Raw genomic sequence first — 17636 nt, 5'->3', positions numbered from 1 at the left:
TCGTTCAAAATGTAGACGCAGTTGTCATGTAATATATCTGTCGGTGCATTTGCAAACTGCAACAGAAGAGGCATGCCAAATGGGAGATTTTGACATCATTGATAGTCATGGTTTATGAACATAGTCTGGCAGTCAACATACATATACAAACATACAAACATACATACACACACACAGTGGGGCAAAAAAGTATTTAGTCAGCCACCAATTGTGCAAGTTCTCCCACTTAAAAAGATGAGAGAGGACTGTAATTTTTATCATATGTACACTTCAACTATGACAGACAAAATGAGAAGAAAATAAATCAAGAAAATCACATTGTAGGATTTTTAATGAATTTATTTGCAAAATATGGTGGAAAATAAGTATTTGGTCAATAACAAAAGTTTCTCAATACTTTGTTATATACCCTTTGTTGGTAATGACAGAGGTCAAATGTTTTCTGTAAGTCTTCACAAGGTTTTCACACACTGTTGCTGGTATTTTGGCCCATTCCTCCATGCAGATCTCCTCTAGAGGAGTAATGTTTTGGGGCTGTTGCTGGGCAACACGGACTTTCAACTCCCTCCAAAGATTTTCTATGGGGTTGAGATCTGGAGACTGGCTAGGCCACTCCAGGACCTTGAAATGCTTCTTATGAAGCCACTCCTTCATTGCCCGGGTGGTGTGTTTGGGATCACTGAAAGGCACAGCCACGTTTCATCTTCATTGCCCTTGCTGATGGAAGGAGGTTTTCACTCAAAATCTCACGATACATGGCCCCCCCATTCATTATTTCCTTTACACGGATCAGTCGTCCTGGTCCTTTTGCAGAAAAATAGCCCCAAAGCATGATGTTTCCAACCCCATGCTTCACAGTAGGTATGGTGTTCTTTGGATGCAACTCAGCATTCTTTGTCCTCCAAACACGACGAGTTGAGTTAACAAAAAGTTATATTTAGGTTTCATCTGACCATATGACATTCTCCCAATCTTCTTCTGGATCATCCAAATGCTCTCTAGCAAAATTCAGACGGACCTGGACATGTACTGGCTTAAGCAGGGGGACATGTCTGGCACTGCAGGATTTGAGTCCCTGGCGGTGTAGTGTGTTACTGATGGTAGGTTTTGTTACTTTGGTCCCAGCTCTCTGCAGGTCATTCACTAGGCCCCCCCGTGTGGTTCTGGGATTTTTGCTCACCGTTCTTGTGATCATTTTGACCCCACGGGGTGAGATCTTGCGTGGAGCCCCAGATCAAGGGAGATTACCAGTGGTCTTGTGTGTCTTCCATTTCCTAATAATTGCTCCCACAGTTGATTTCTTCAGACCAAGCTGCTTACCTATTGCATATTCAGTCTTCCCAGCCTGGTGCAGGTCTAAAATTTTGTTCCTGGTGTCCTTTGACAGCTCTTTGGTCTTGGCCATAGTGGAGTTTGGAGTGTGACTGTTTGAGGTTGTGGACAGGTGTATTTTATACTGATAACAAGTTCAAACAGGTGCTATTAATACAGGTCACGAGTGGAGGACAGAGGAGCCTCTTAAAGAAGAAGTTACAGGTCTGTGAGAGGCAGAAATCTTGCTGGTTTGTAGGTGACCAAATACTTATTTTCCACCATAATTTGCAAATAAATTCATTAAAAATCCTACAATGTGATTTTCTGGATGTTTTTTCTCATGTTGTCTGTCATAGTTGAAGTGTACCTATGATGAAAATTACAGGCCTCTCATCTTTTTAAGTGGGAGAACTTGCACAATTGGTGGCTGACTAAATACTTTTTTAAACCTGGGTTTAGGAGAGGGAGAAAGAGAGGGGGAAGCCATGTTCTACACTCATATGAGGGATACCCAGACCTCACCCTGTCCAGTTTCAACTGAAATTGTCCAAGATGAACAAGCTAGCTATTTTTATGATCTCACTGTAACACCGCTGTCATGACATGGACCTTTCTGGGTGTAGATCATGGCTTCCCCCTCTCTCACTCTCCCTCCCTCTCCTAAACCCAGGTTTTATTGCCCCAGGTCGTAAATACCACAGAGACTCTCCCTGACCATGCAATTGAGAGAGTTTCACAGTAAGACAAAGGGATTCTCCCGCCCAAATCTACCATGTCCCAACATTAGTTAGTTAGTAAATAAATAGCCAATTGGTCTATGGATGATTCATGTTGTAGGCTGGGTTTGTGCAGATAACCAAGAATTCTACGACGTTTGAAATTAGACTGACGTAAGGTAAAGAATAATTCAGTAATTGAAGACTAATTGATCAGATATTAAAATTCCTAGTTAATTAAAATGTACATGATTAGTTTAATCAAGTAATAATAATTACAGAGAATTGATTTGATAAAATAACAGACTTCACCTTTAATGATAGCCAGAGGCACGACACAGCTCATTACGTCCAAGTTGCTTGACATACATATTTCAAAGAAATGTCAGTCAAGGTGAGCTCCCCTCCCCACTCAGCCGATTAGCTCCCTGCCTACTCAGCCTGTCTTTTCAACCTTACTGATAGTTAGACATGAGAAAAAGTGCATTTGTCTCCAATTCTGAGCATTATAAAAAATATTTAAAAAAATAATTAAAAATAATTAAAAATATTTAAAAAAAATATTTAAAATAAAAAAAAAAAATGTTGTTGTTTTTTTAAATCGGGAAAAAATATAAAAGGCTATTTTACATGATAATCCGAATGACTGTGCGGGCCCTTTAACAAGATATTTTGAAATTTGCCCTCTCATTCTGGTTTCTAATCATCTCAATCTCAAAAACAAGGTGCATGCAACATCTGTGTTTTTTGAGTACATCACTGGAGCCAAGCTTTCTGCCATCTGGGACCTATATAATAGGCGGTGTCAGAGGAAAGCCCAGAAAATTGTCAGAGACTATAGTCACCCAAGTTATAGACGGTTTTCTCTGCTACCGCACAGCAAGCGGTACGTGAGTGCCAAGTCTTGGACCAAAAGGCTCCTTAACAGCTTCTACGCCCAAGCCATAAGACTGCTGAACAATTAATGAAATCGCCACCGGACAATATATATTGACACCCCCTTCCCCTTTGTACAATGCTGCTACTGGCTGTTTATTATCTATGCGTAGTCACTTCACCCCCACCTACATGTACAAATTACCTCAACTAACATGTACCCCCAAACACTGACTCGGTACCGGTGCCCCCTGTATAAAGCCTCGTTATTGTTATTCTTATTGTGTTACTTTTTCTTATTACTTTTTCATTTTCTTCTACTTGGGAAATATTTTCTTAACTCTTCTTGAACTGCACTGTTGCTTAAGGGCTTGTAAGTAAGCATTTCACGGTAAAGTCTACACTTGTTGTATTCGGCGCATGTGACAAAATTAGATTTGATTTGAATCTGTTAGAATGATATGCTCATATATTTCACATCAAGAATGCCTGCCTGGTCCCAGATCTGTTTGTCCTGTCTCGAATGTTTGCAGTGATGACCATAGGATTTGACTAAATGAATTGTGACTCCTCTCACCACATGGGTGCATTGAGCCGGTAGAGTTTTTCTGAAGCCTCGATGACCTTCCTGTGTTCGTTAGCCAGGATGCTGGCTCCCAGGTAGAAGCCTACGTCCCAGTAGTCCTGCATCTTCTCCAAGCTGCCCTTCCTCCCCAGGAGGCTGCTCAGGGTCACGCCTGGATACACACACACACACAGATGGGTGCAGACAGACAAACATGCTAGATGGTGAGAATATTAGTATTATATTTATATTTTCAAGCTAACAGTATGGCATCGAAATGTAACAAAAGAAAAAAGAGACGCATGACATGGCACAGAAGCACAGAATAACAGTGACATGCATTGATAAATAATGTACGGGTGTAATTATTTAGTGTCTTTATGCAGGCTGTTAGCAATGATGATAGAGATTGGCAGGGATTACGACTGCACCAACAATTAGCCCACACTCGGTTGATCACAGACATGGATAAAAAAAATAAGGCAATTGTAGTTTATTTAAGCAATTAAACAAAACATGAACACACTAGTTCCCTTTGACAGGCTACCGATTCAGGGCAGTGGAGTGTCGGTGAGAACAAATGTACCTATTTTCCGCAGCTCAATGGAGGTGTCAAATTCGTGGCCGGCAGCCATCAAGAGGACAACGTTGTTGATGCCGGAATGAAGGGTGGGCTCTGTCTCGAATGCTTTGCCGTACCTGGGGGAGAATCCATGAAGGGAGATTAAAACTGATTCATTAACTAATACATATTGCTGCCTAGTCAATGAGCTGACCTAAGCAATGATTTGTTTAATAACAGAGTAACATATAGTTGTCAGGATTTGGCCAGGGTTGTTCCGGTTTTTGGTCACTAGATTCCCCCATTGTGCCTTTTGACCTTTTGTTTTCCCTTGATCCCCATTATTATTTGCACCTATGCCTCATTTCCCCTGATTGTATTTAAACCCTTTAGTTTTCCTCAGTTCTTGGCTCTGTGTTTCTGTCAGGACCCGGTTACGAACCCGGGTCTCCGGAGTGAGAAACAGTCACTTAACCAACTGAGCCACGAATAGTCGGCAGAACCCAGAAGATGAGGCAGACACAGCAGTACTTGAGACGGTGTATTTAATGAAGTAAAAAGTGAAGTTCTTCAGGAAAACATGTAACTCCACAACCTCAAAAGGAATTCCACAAGAACAAGGGTAATCCTCCAAGACAAAAAGGTAAATCCACAAGGTGGAAGGTATAGCACAAAAAGCCTCAAAAGATACTCAAAAACAAACAAACAAGAACAAAAAACAGAATTCCACAAGAGAGTCCACCAGGATCAACAAGAGTTCACAGAGTATTAGGGCTGGGTGCTAACATACAAACACAGAGCAAATAACTAAGGAAAACAAAGGGTTTAAATACAATCAGGGGAAACGAGGCACAGGTGAAAATAATAATGGGGATCAAGGGAAAACAAAAGGTCAAAAGGCACAATGGGGGCATCTAGTGACCAAAAACCGGAACAACCCTGGCCAAATCCTGACAATAGTATCACGTGTGTCGTGACTGTTTATGCCATCTGCTATGTTATAATTCTAACAGTGTTATGCAGCCTTTATGACAGAGGACTCAAGTAAAGTGTAACTGAAAGGATGGAGGGAACTCAAAGGGATAACATAGTAACATAGTAGAGCGCTAGTAAGGAGGACTTGACTGGAGTGAGTGAAGGGATGCTGTGTCTACGGTGTGCATATTAGGACCACTTACAAGTACAAACTGCCTCTGACTCGAATGCTGTACTAATATAGACACTGTAATGGTGTGTCTCACCAGTAGCAGGCCTGGTCTCGACTGCGATGGTCTTTAAAGCCAGAGCTCATGAACATGTCTTTGTAGATACGGCCGCAGAGGCAGTGCACGTCCGACACCACCCGGCCACCTGACTCCACAATGGGCAGAATCACCTCCAGGGCCTTGGCACGGTCACCTGGACGATTCCTCCTGAAAGTCAAAGATTAGGAAACATTATGACAGATGGAATCCTCAGAATCAACAGCATGTGTTGTGCTGCAAATTTAAAGTGTCTGGTAAATTTCTTGAAGAAAATCTTGTGTGCTTATTTCAAGCTGTTTAAAATAACAAAGATAGGGGGGAAAAAAACAGTAAGGTGGTTTCAGAAAGCCCACTAATTAAGTGTTAACATGGGGGAAGGGGGAAAAACAGTAAGGTGGTTTCAGAAAGCCCACTAATTAAGTGTTAAAATGGGGGAAGGGGGAAAAACAGTAAGGTGGTTTCAGAAAGCCCACTAATTAAGTGTTAAAATGGGGGAAGGGGGAAAAACAGTAAGGTGGTTTCAGAAAGCTCACTAATTAAGTGTTAAAATGGGGGAAGGGGGAAAAACAGTAAGGTGGTTTCAGAAAGCTCACTAATTAAGTGTTAAAATGGGGGAAGGCTTTAACCCATTTAGTGTTGTATACACATTATTTCCTTCTATTATATAATGTGAAAGACTATCGTCAAACAGAATATGTGAGCAATACACAAGTGGAGGAACAATGGTACCTGTTTAAAGCAAATATGTAGTGAAATTTGATATTCTGCTGGGCAGCCACCAAGCACATGGGCAAGTTGTTCAGAGTCTCTACCAGTTTGATAATGGCATCGTAGTCCTGAAGTCAGAAAGAGGACTGGATTACAGCAAACCCTTTATAAACATTATAATAACATATCTGATTTCAATTCATTATAAATTAGGCATGGCTGCAGACACCTTTAACATGTTTAAATAGACACACAGAGTGAAGATCCTCATTCAAACTGATTTACTTTAACCCTTGCGGTACTTGTTAGGGTTGGGCGATGTCAACCTTTGTTCTAACTTGATTAAGTAGCCATAAAAAAAATGGTGACATAAAATTAATATCCCCCCTATTTGCCAAGCCAAATATATATACAGTGCCAGTCAAAAGTATGGACACACCTACTCATTCAAGGGTTTTTCTTTATTCTAACTTATTTCTACATTGCAGAATAATAGTGAAGACATCAAAACTATTAAATGACACATATGGAATCATGTAGTAACCAAAATAGTGTTAAACAAATCAAAATATATTTTAGATACTTCAAAGTAGCCACCCTTTGCCTTGATGGCAGCTTTACACACTCTTGGCATTCTCTCAACCAGCTTCACCTGGAATGCTTGAAGGAATTCCCACATATGCTGCTTTGCCTTCACTCTGGGGTCCAACTCAATTTAAACCGCCTCAATTGGGTTGAGCGCAGGTGATTGTGGAGGCCAGGTCATTTGATGCAGCACTCCATCATAGCGCTTACACAGTCTGGAGTTGTGTTGGGTCATTGTCCTGTTGAAAAGCAAATGATAGTCCCACTAAGCGCAAACCAGATGTGATAGCATATCGCTGCAGAATGCTGTGGTAGACATGCTGGTTAAGTGTGCCTTGAATTATAAATAAATCACTGACAGTGTCACCAGCAAAGCACCCCCACACCATCACACCTCCTCCATGCTTCACGGTGGGAGCCACATATGTGGAGATCATCTGTTCACCTACTCCACGTCTCACAAAGACGGTTAGAGCCAAGAATCTCAAATTTGGACTCCTCAGACTTAATGACAGATTTCCACCGGTCTAATGTCCATTGCTCGTGTTTCTTGGCCCAAGCAAGTCTCTTCTTCTTATTGGTGTCTTTTAGTAGTGGTTTCTTTGCAGCTTGAAGGCCTGATTCATACAGTCTCCTCTGAACAGTTGATGTTGAGATGTGTCTGTTACTTGAACTCTGTGAAGCATTTATTTGGTCTGCAATTTCTGAGGCTGGTAATACTAATGAATTTATCCTCTAACTCAGGGTCTTCCTTTCCTGGCGGTCCTCATGAGAGCCAGTTTCATCATAGCGCTTGATGATTTTTGCGACTGCACTTAAAGAAACTTTCAAAGTTCTTGAAATTTTCCAGATTGACTGACCTTCATGTCTTAAAGTAAATCATTTCTCTCTGCTTATTTGAGCTGTTCTTGCCATAATATGGAATTGGTATTTTACCAAATAGGGCTATCTTTTCTATATCACCCATTCCTTGTCACAACACAACTGATGGCTCAAACGCATTAAGAAGGAAAGAAATTCCACAAATTAACTTTTAACAAGGCACACCTGTTAATTGAAATGCATTCCAGGTGACTACCTCATGAGGCTGGTTGAGAGAATGCCAAGAGTGTACAAAGCTGTTATCAAGGCAGAGGGTGGCTACTTTGAAGAATCTCAAATATATTTTGATTTGTTGAACACTTATTTTGGTTATTACATGGTTCCATATGTGTTATTTCATAGTTTTGATGTCTTCACTATTATTCTACAATGTAGAAAATAGTAAAATAAAGAAAAGCCCAGGAATGATTAGGTGTGTCCAAACTTGCGACAGGTGCTGTATATTTGTATTTATTTAAAAGAAATACAATTGTAAAATGGACACTAAAAAGACTGCAAAAAATATATTTTAGTAGCCTATTCCTCTCTGTTGGAGCTGTGGCATAAAAGAAGTGTGTGTGTGTGTGTGCCGACACGCAAGACAGCCTAATGGGCTGTGCTTCTGTGATATATTTTGGTTTGTAAATAATGAAGGGCCTGGCTGCAGAGCAAGCAAGTCTGCTGTCCCCAGAACTGGATAATTATTCAATGGTTTGCATTTTTGACAAATCTTCCTCTCTTATTAGGCCAAGGCTTCTATATGTTGTAGGTAGGTTCTGTACATTGCTAATAATAGGCTATTGAAATAGGCCTACTCTACACATCATCTCTTTCATAAGCTCGGCTCAGCTGTAAGTTTCCTTTTGACTTAATTTGTCCACCAAAATATTGTTTGCACAATTTCACTTCTTGTTGCCTGTAATAGTTGCCATTCAAAATAAATCTGGATCAGAAAATCACCTATAGATTCTGACTTTCACAATTGTTTCCATTTGAAAGCTGCAACTTTAGGACATTAAACACTTTATTGGAATGGCCTACTTGGGAAATATCTTTTATAATGTTAACTCGTCTTAATGCTTTTTATAAGCGTTTTTAATTAGTAGGATTTGGCTTTTGGCCATTTGGTTCGCAACGGCAAGTAGGAGGAATGAATCATTTATTTCAGACTAAGCTTGGCTCAACTGTAAGGTTTGAACAAACTACTCATTCTATTTCTCTATCTTGCTATTGTTTGTTCTACCTCTCATTATTACCGTAGGCCTATCATGTTAAGTTTATTCAAAAGCAACTTGAAACTGTCTAAGAGCTCTGTTAAATAAATGTATTGTTTGATCAGGAAGTAGTGCAGAGGGAGGAGGCGGGAGAAAGCCAGCATGCATAAAAACAGGTGTCATATTCATATCAAATGGAGAGAAAATACAAATCTAGGCTTTTTAAATAATCCGACACCGGATTGTCCGCTATAAAAGTTTTAAAAAATGTATAGGCTTCGGCTATATGCCCAGATCACCCGACACGAAGAGAGAGAAAAAAAACATGTTTCTGACACGACATTTTGAGCTGCTTTGGTGAAAATCTTAGCTCTGTCTACATTGTTCTTTTGCATTGTATAAATTGTTTATAACATATATATTGAAATAGGTTATGCAGGCTATAGCAAAGAAATAGGCCACTTGACATGGCCCTGCTGTGGGTTGCCCGGGCAGCTCTTTACTGCTTGGTGCCAATCAAGTTGAAATAGGCTATACATTGTCTGTCACGTCATGATGTCTTCACCATCAATGATGGACTTGTCCAATAAGAAGCGCTCATTTTCATTTTCTATTACACAAAGCTTTGCTACAGTGTAACCTAATAAACATGATATCCAGGTCCCTCGCTCCCATAGCTAATCCCACCTGGACATCCCGGTACGACAGCAGTAGGTTCATGATGATGTCTGGGCTGAGCAGCTCCACCGTGTCAAGGCGCTTCTGGATGCGGCCCAGCTCCTGACTCAAGTCCTGGCCACTGAAGCGCTCCCGGGCTGTGCGGATCTCATGCCGGATGGACTCCCGGAAGTACTCACTAATAAGAGAGACAGTTGTACCCTTAAGCAAGGCACTTAGCACCTGAAACTGCTCTTGATCCAGAGGCATATATTGTATACAGCACGAAAGACTGATAATCGCTAACTGAAAGACATTTGCAGTTGGGCAGTCTAGACATTTCCAAGCGTAACCTTGTACTTTATTTGCTGCTATTCTCCCTATCAAACCAAGCAGTTTGGTTGAGCAAAACTAAGTGGAAAAACACAACAAGGGAGTCATAAGGGAATAGTTAGACATGCAGCGTGGGTAGCATGACATGCTGACCTGGCATGAACGTGCACATTGTCCAGCAGTTGGATGAGCCTCTCTACCAGTGGGGTGAGGAGGGGTTCCAGTTGGAAGCTCGGCTGCATCAGTTCTTTGATGCCGTTTACGAGGGTCGCGTCGCAGGCAAACACCTTGCCCTGTGGCAACACTACATACGGGATGAACGTGTAGCTCCCACACTGCTCCTGAGGGAAGACACACATACGGACATTAACATACAAGCGTCATCTATATGCAGCAGACATGAATATTTTATGACGAAAGCCCAGCACACTATTAGCGAACAGAAACATACACAATATTCACTTTGGTACCACTGTGTGGTAACATCTGTTCAAATATGAGGAAATGTTTTTGCTTAAGTCACATCTCCGCAAAAGCTTAATTAACATTACTGAGGTTATGAACACTGTTCCATTGTCTTATGATAATGGAGTACTCACCTTGGTACCTTATCCATACCAGAGTGGTATCGTGCTCTAATAGCGGTGCTGCTTTAAAAACACATATATCTACTAAACACACACATCCGCTTGATAGGTCATAGGAAATCCATTGACCTATAAACCCATAAAAGACTGCAATTCAATCTTTGTTCAACAAGCCAGAGAAAACAACCCTAGGATCAACTTATATCAGAGAAATCAGGGCTAAAAATATGTTGCAAATGTTTTTTGGTTTTTTTAAGTACAGCAGTAGTTATTGGCAATATTAAGCAACTGGTGGTGGGTTTGTTGTGGCAATGGAGGGGACATCTTCCAAAATGTCACACCCTAATATCTGTTTACAACCCAATTTCCCCCCAAAGTGAGCTGGCAAAAGGCCAACTTGGTCCCTTCCTCAATCATTTAATAGTTTTAAACTCTCACGATGCCCTGGGTGTACCTTGAGTGCTTCCAGGTCACTGTCCTGCTTGTGACAATACAGGATGATGTTATTGGTCATGCTGAAGCTCTCTCTTACACCCAGGTGATAGAAAAGGGACTGCTGGCAGTAAGTATCACTCATTTCCACCACTGCCACATCTGTCAAAAGAGAAGGGTCAAATTGGGTGTCGAAATTCGAAAACACCCGTTCAGCGCAGGTACGCACTTAAAATACCTGGGTGCAGAACACACACACACACACACACACACACACACACACACACACACACACACACAACTTGTTGGCCAACAACACTTTAGAAGAATTAAGTCGTGTGGTGTGGCCAATGCCTTACAGACAGTCGGCATGACTATACTTGCCTGCATTGTAGAAGATATCAAGAATGTCAGTCGTCCCAAGCGATATTCTCTCGAAAGGAATGGTTTTGAACACCGCGTGCGTTTCCGCGCAGGCTTCTTTCACGGACTTCAGTGACAAGTTATCTTCTGTCTGTGGGAGGGATGCATCCTCAGTGACAATGTATGCAACAGCAACAGCCCTAGTCCGGCTCCGGGGGGAAATAATGTGTTTATTCGAGGTGCTGAGTTCAATAGCCAAAGGGTCCTGCCATAAACTTCCAGCTGATACCCAAACAGGATCCTTTCTCTTAACCTCGTGCAGGCTCATACGCCTGCGTTCGGTGGTATACATGTATCCAAATATTCAAGAACGCATATTCCAGTGTTGCATACCCTTCATAGACAGTGCAGCTCTGTTCCTGCAAATTCCCCAGGTACGTCTCGTCTCGCCCAGTTTCCAGTGACATTCCGCGAACTGTTCCATAATCTCTACACGTCTTTAACCCCTCCCATATCCCCGGTTGCAATGCGCGATTTCGTTTTGCGTGGCTCGGTGCACCCGGTCGGCGTAGTCTGTATATTTTAGACCATTCCATTGGTCCTTAACTGAATCTCTACTCACCAGGGGCACCGGGCCATGTGAAACGAATTTGCCCCATGTCTAGCCCAGATTAACTGTTAGATTTAGAGAGGCTCTTCTACGACCTCTGCTGACTACGTAGTGGTGTAGCCAGAAATTCGTTGGTGGGTGAGCCTGCAGAAATGTTGCTATGTGGTAGAGATACATTTTGTCGTTGTATAGCTAATCTTATGCTATTCTACACATTTCGCTATGACACTGATAGAAACTGTTGCTGTTTTAAAGCTCATTTCCTGTAATTCTACACATTTTGCCATGGGGTAGAGGAAAATGTGCATTTTTATAGCTCATCTCATAATAAAGAGATGCTCTGCTTTTTTTGACACCACACTCCAAGAAGCAAGTTCTGCAGGCTCTAGTTTTGTCTGATCTTGATTATTGTCCAGTCATGTGGTCCAGTAATGCAAGGAAAGACCTAGTTAATTAAGGGGCAGCTGGCTCAGAATGGAGCTGCACTTTTTGCTCTTAATTGTAATCAGAGGGCTGATATAAATGCTATGCATGCCAGGCTCTCTTTGGCTAAGAGTTGAGGAGAGACTGACTGCATCATTTCTTCTTTAAAAAAAAGAAACAATGTTTTGAAAATCCTAAATTGTTTGCATAGTCAATTTACGCACAGCTCTGACACACACACTTGACCCACCAGACATGCCACCAGGGGTCTTTTCACAGTCCCCAAATCCAGAACAAATTCAATAAAGCGTACAGTATTATATAGAGCCCTTATTGCATGGAACTTCATTCCATCTCATATTGCTAAAATAAACAGAAAACCTGGTCTCAAAAAAACAGATAAAGCAACACCTCGCTGCACAACGCCTCTCCCCTATTTGACCTAGATAGTTTGTGTGAATGCATTGGTATGTAGGCTACGTGTGCCTTTTTAAATGTTTTATGTCGTACTGTCCTTGAGCTGTTCTTGTCTATTTATGTTCTGTATTATGTCATTGTGTATTATGTGTCATGTTTTGTGTGGACCCCAGGAAGAGAAGCTGCTGCTTTTGCAATAGCTAATGGGGATCCTAATAGAATACCAAATAAACTCAGCAAAAAAAAGAAACGTCCTCACACTGTCAACTGCGTTTATTTTCAGCAAACTTAACATGTATAAATATTTGAATGAACATAACAAGATTCAACAACAGAGACATAAACTGAACAAGTTCCACAGACATGTGAATAACAGAAATGGAATAATGTGTCCCTGAAAAAAGGGGTTGTCAAAATCAAAATAACAGTCAGTATCTGGTGTGGCCACCAGCTGCATTAAATACTGCAGTGCATCTCCTCCTCATGGACTGCACCAGATTTCTCAGTTATTGCTGTGAGATGTTACCCCACTCTTCCACCAAGGCACCTGCAAGTTCCTGGACATTTCTGGGGGGAATGGCCCTAGCCCTCACCCTCCGATCCAACAGTTTCCAAACATTTTCAATGGGATTGAGATCCGTGCTCTTCGCTGGCCATGGCAGAACATTGACATTCCTGACTTACAGGAAATCACGCAGAGAACGAGCAGTATGGCTGGTTGCATTTTCATGCTGGAGGGACATGTCAGAATGAGCCTGCAGGAAGGGTACCACATGAGGGAGGAGGATGTCTTCCCTGTAACACACAGTGTTGAGACTGCCTGCAAAGACAACAAGCTCAGTCCGATGATGCTGTGACACACCGCCCCAGACCATGCCGGACCCTCCACCTCCAAATCGATCCCGCTCCAGAGTACAGGCCTCGGTGTAACGCTAATTTCTTAGACGATAAATGCAAATCCGACCATCACCCTTGGTGAGACAAAACCGCGACTCGTCAGTGAAGAACACTTTTTGCCAATCCTGTCTGGTCCAGCGACAGTGGGCTTGTGCCCATAGGCGACGTTGTTTCCAGTGATGTCTGGTGAGGACCTGCCTTCCATAATAGTTTGTAGGTCAAACCATTCGGACGCATTAGAAGTAGTGCTGTCACCTTCACCACAGATGTGGAAGGGTGATATCTGCGGAGCCGTCGTATTAAGACGCAGCCCATGCAGAAATATATCATTTTTAAACAGGATTTTGATGGGGATTTTTATATTATGTTCATTTGGTTTCCGCAGGGCCGTGGAAATTGTATAAGGGTTAATATGACATATTTGGGAAAAGAGCCCCATGTTTAATGGTATAGTCCACATGGAGGGGACATAGGTATAAAGGTACCTGTGAGCTGGAAATATGTTCTGGCTCTGCTATGTGAGCTGTGTGGGAGGCTGTCTATAGCCCAACCTGCTATAGTTGGTTTAGTAGGGTAGGTCTGATTAAGGCTTAAGTTTTTCGATTTAGATTTAAATCTGTATTTTGAGAGTCTGTTCATATTGTAAATATGTAAACATTGTGTAAATATTCATTCATTTGATTCCGTCATTCACCAGGAACCACCTTTCACTGTTAATAAACTGGACACTCTTTTGCACCTGATCCTGCTACTTACTGCATAGAAGGCTGCTTCAACATCCAGTCTCGACAACAGCATCAGAGAGAAAAATGTGTCATTTTCCAAGCTAATATCCTGCAATTCTACACATTTTGCCATGAGGCAGATAACAAAATTATGTTTATGTTCCAAAAACATTTTAAAGGGAATTACAAGAAGTACTGAGTACTATGGAGCCTCCAAGACCCATGTTGCCCAGGGTTAAGAACATACATTGTAGAATAAAGGTGCTAGGCTATATGTTATAATTTTCATTATTATTTCTAAAAATATTCTTCATATCGACAATAATAGTGGAATGAGTGTTTCACAATATTATTTCCCCCAAAAATCTATTAGGTCCACACAAAATTGCATTTAATGGTAGAGCGTTGTTAATGGTCAACAAAAGACTACTATATATCTCGTTATCAACATAACTGAGTTTCCTTTAGGTTGAATAGACAGGTTAGCTGACGTCGCAAAAACGATGTGGAAGTTTACAAGGGGCAGAAGGCAGTGTGTTATGGTTCTGGATGGCCAGAGAGCTAGCAACAATGTCAAGAAACTGCCATTTGGTGAATCTTTAGTGGCTCATTTCAGCTCATTTTATGTCTTATTTGTAGGTGTTTTGACTGTCACATCTATGCTAATATGGCAACAACAAAAAAGCTCTCTATCTAATGTAAACCTAACGATGTATTTGAGAAACAAGTGCTCATTGTTCAACCTTGTGTTTTCAATAAACATTGGATAGAATATGTTAACAAATTATGTCAAAAATCTACGCCAACCCCGTGTTTTGTCCCATAGTTGCGCACTTCGTTTTATTTTGCTAAACATTCAACCCCTACCATATCCCCAAAGATGTCAAAATTGGCTACAACAAAAATAGGTCAGGGTTTAATTTAAGGTTAGATATAAGGTTAGCATTGCGGCTGTTAGGGTTAGGTTTAAATTCAAATGTTAGAGAATTTGTAGAAATGGGCGGGGTTTATGACTTTGTAGTTATAGAAATGATGGACGACCAATTGACTGGTACCAGCAAATCTCGTCAAATTGACTGGGGCTGAGCGATTTCTACGTTTAACATTTGCTGGCCCCAGTCAATTTGACAAGAGACGTTCACCTTTTGTTGACCAATTTAGAATGTAATTGTGTCTGCCCACAATAACCTTTTGGGGGGAAAATACTATCACTGTATATATTAAGGACATTTAAGGACTTTTATGAAATTATAATACAAAAATATTACATCTAGCTCCTTTATTATTAAATTGCATTACACCCTCAACTTATTCGACAGATACCGGTCTTTGGCCAAAATGCATTTGGTAATATTCATGTAATTATTTTCATCTTGCAGTACCTCAGTGGCCCACACTGAGAACCACCAGGGGTACTCAACTCTTAACGAGGTCCAGAGCCTGCTGGTTTTCTGTTCTACCTGATAATTAATTGCACACACCTAGTGTCCCAGGTCTAAATCAGTACCTAAAAAATGCAGTGTGGTCCAGAGTTAAGTTTGAGGGGTCTACGTGATACTATTATTAAGGATATGACAGAAATGTATGAGAAAATGTTACTCACACAATGCAGGCGAGGCTAATAAAACTGAAATAACCGTGGTTATCAGAATTTTGGATACATTCATTTGTAGAAGTTGCAACATTTACCTCTGGTTTATCACTTGATGTATGTGGCTTACTGTAAGGTCACGATGGTTTACTTGACCATACAGTAAACCATCAAAGGAATGGCAGATGTAAACCTGAACTACGAACAAACATCAACAAAACTAAGTCTTTCACAAACTTTATGTACAATACAAAACATCTAAAATGGAACTACAATGTAGATGGTGTCTGAAAAAGTAAAAAAACAAAATTATCTTTGTAGTAGGAATAGTCATGCTTTACAGTGTGGTATGATTTTTCTCCAGAAACCTCCATATCCTAGTCAATTCAGTGGTAAAGACCGGACAAACGAGAATACACTGCGATACACACGTTTTTCCTAAATCACAAGAAACACACATTTAAAGCACACATATACGCCTATGCTTTCTTTGCAACTTGCAACGCTCAAATCCAAATACAGTACACCATATGATGAATCCAGCATTCACATTCAATACATCCAGTGTATTTACAGTTAAGGTCTGGATATAGTCTATTGCTGAAGGCTAGCCTTACTTTGTATTCAATGTTGTATTCCAAAAATATAATAACAAAATATTTATTTTGTCAAGGAACTTCTTTCTGGCATTTGAGCACTTGTGTTGAACGTATGCAGTCAGATATATGGGGAGAGGGGGGTAAATCAACCACACTACTGATCTTATACTAATGTTCAGGCCAAGACACTAAGGAAAAAACGGAACGGGACTGGGTGTGAGGAGGTCTCCCCGGTGCCCCTATTATCTGTTACAATTGTAATCAACAGGACATATTGCAGCCTATTGCCCTATTAAAGAAGAGCCAATGCAATGTAACCTCTGTGAAAATGAAGATGATATACGGTATGCATGTCCTGTTGTAACCACTTGTACTTTAAAGATCAAGAACAAACATATGTGCAGGGTGAAGATTGAAGGGGAAAGAGGTTGAAGCACTGCTGGATTCCGACATTATGCTAACCCTGGTCGTTGCAGGCCTAGTGCCGAATCATAAACTGGATACAAGACAGGATATCAGTTTTACATGCATTCATGGGGATACCCGTCTGTACCCCACGGCCTTAGTGAGCATACAGCAGAGGACGGTCTGCTGGATTATAAGGTGACGTGGTCCCAAAGATGCCATATAATTAATATTGGTGGGAACTTTCCTAACTTTGCCAGTTAGGCCTACAGAATAGCATATTTGAGAATCAACAACCCTGACCGAGCAGGAAGAAGCATGGGGCCTTCAACCAAAGCCAAGAAAAGAGGTCTCCCAGGGGACAACATCACAGGTGCTAGTAGGGGAGGAGGAGGATGAAGTAGCCAAACCTGGCTGATGGTGAGCAGCCGGTACTAGTGGGGCTGGGGTTGATCTGACTCCAGAGGAGACGACGATATAGAACCAGCAGACCTGGCAGAGTCCTTGACCTAATTTTGGGCCGGCCCAAAACCAGGATCAGCCTGCAACAAGCCAGAGCAGATGTGCAGGTCGTAGATGGTACTCCCATAAATGGTGGGATGATGCCTAATAGTTTTCCCCACTTCATCATGAAAAAGGGTTTGGTGTACAGAGTCTCGAAAATAGGGGTTGATGTTGGTGGAACAGTTGTTGGTTCCACTCGGTGCCGGAGGACAGTACTGGATCTAGCTCATGGGCACATTCTGGGTGGACACCTTGGTATCGATAAAACCGAGACCGGATTGTAAGGAGGTTTTACTGGCCAGGAATTCAAGCTGAAGTGGCTCGGCATTGTGGAAGTGCCCGGAGTGCCAGTTAACAGCTCCCGACCAGCTTTTAGAAGCCCGTTAGTGCCACTCCCCATAATCAGAACGCCATTTGAGAGGATAGCGATGGATTTAGTGGGCCCACT

General features: G+C 41.5%; 1 protein-coding gene across 2 annotated transcripts in view; it reads right to left on the bottom strand.

Annotated features, from left to right (window-relative positions):
* LOC124017316 (mitogen-activated protein kinase kinase kinase 5-like) overlaps positions 1-11503 on the bottom strand; it is a 35642-nt gene extending 24139 nt beyond the window's left edge. For both annotated transcript variants that reach the window (XR_006835489.1, XM_046332571.1), the window contains exons 1-8: positions 11039-11503; positions 10677-10816; positions 9789-9976; positions 9333-9501; positions 6007-6113; positions 5275-5445; positions 4058-4170; positions 3484-3643 (exon numbers count right to left, since the gene is read on the bottom strand). Coding sequence is in view for 1 of the 2 variants with exons in the window: in XM_046332571.1 (XP_046188527.1) it covers positions 3484-3643; positions 4058-4170; positions 5275-5445; positions 6007-6113; positions 9333-9501; positions 9789-9976; positions 10677-10816; positions 11039-11369 (1379 nt within the window). In the remaining variant the exon portion in view is untranslated. The remainder of the gene's footprint in view (positions 1-3483; positions 3644-4057; positions 4171-5274; positions 5446-6006; positions 6114-9332; positions 9502-9788; positions 9977-10676; positions 10817-11038) is intronic.
* Positions 11504-17636: the final 6133 nt, after the last annotated feature.

This window comes from Oncorhynchus gorbuscha, unplaced genomic scaffold, assembly GCF_021184085.1.
Source record: "Oncorhynchus gorbuscha isolate QuinsamMale2020 ecotype Even-year unplaced genomic scaffold, OgorEven_v1.0 Un_scaffold_177:::fragment_3, whole genome shotgun sequence".
Classification (NCBI taxonomy): Eukaryota; Metazoa; Chordata; class Actinopteri; order Salmoniformes; family Salmonidae; genus Oncorhynchus; species Oncorhynchus gorbuscha.
The sequence above is the reverse complement of the archived record's forward strand: the minus strand, read 5'-3'. Positions and strand labels throughout refer to the sequence as shown.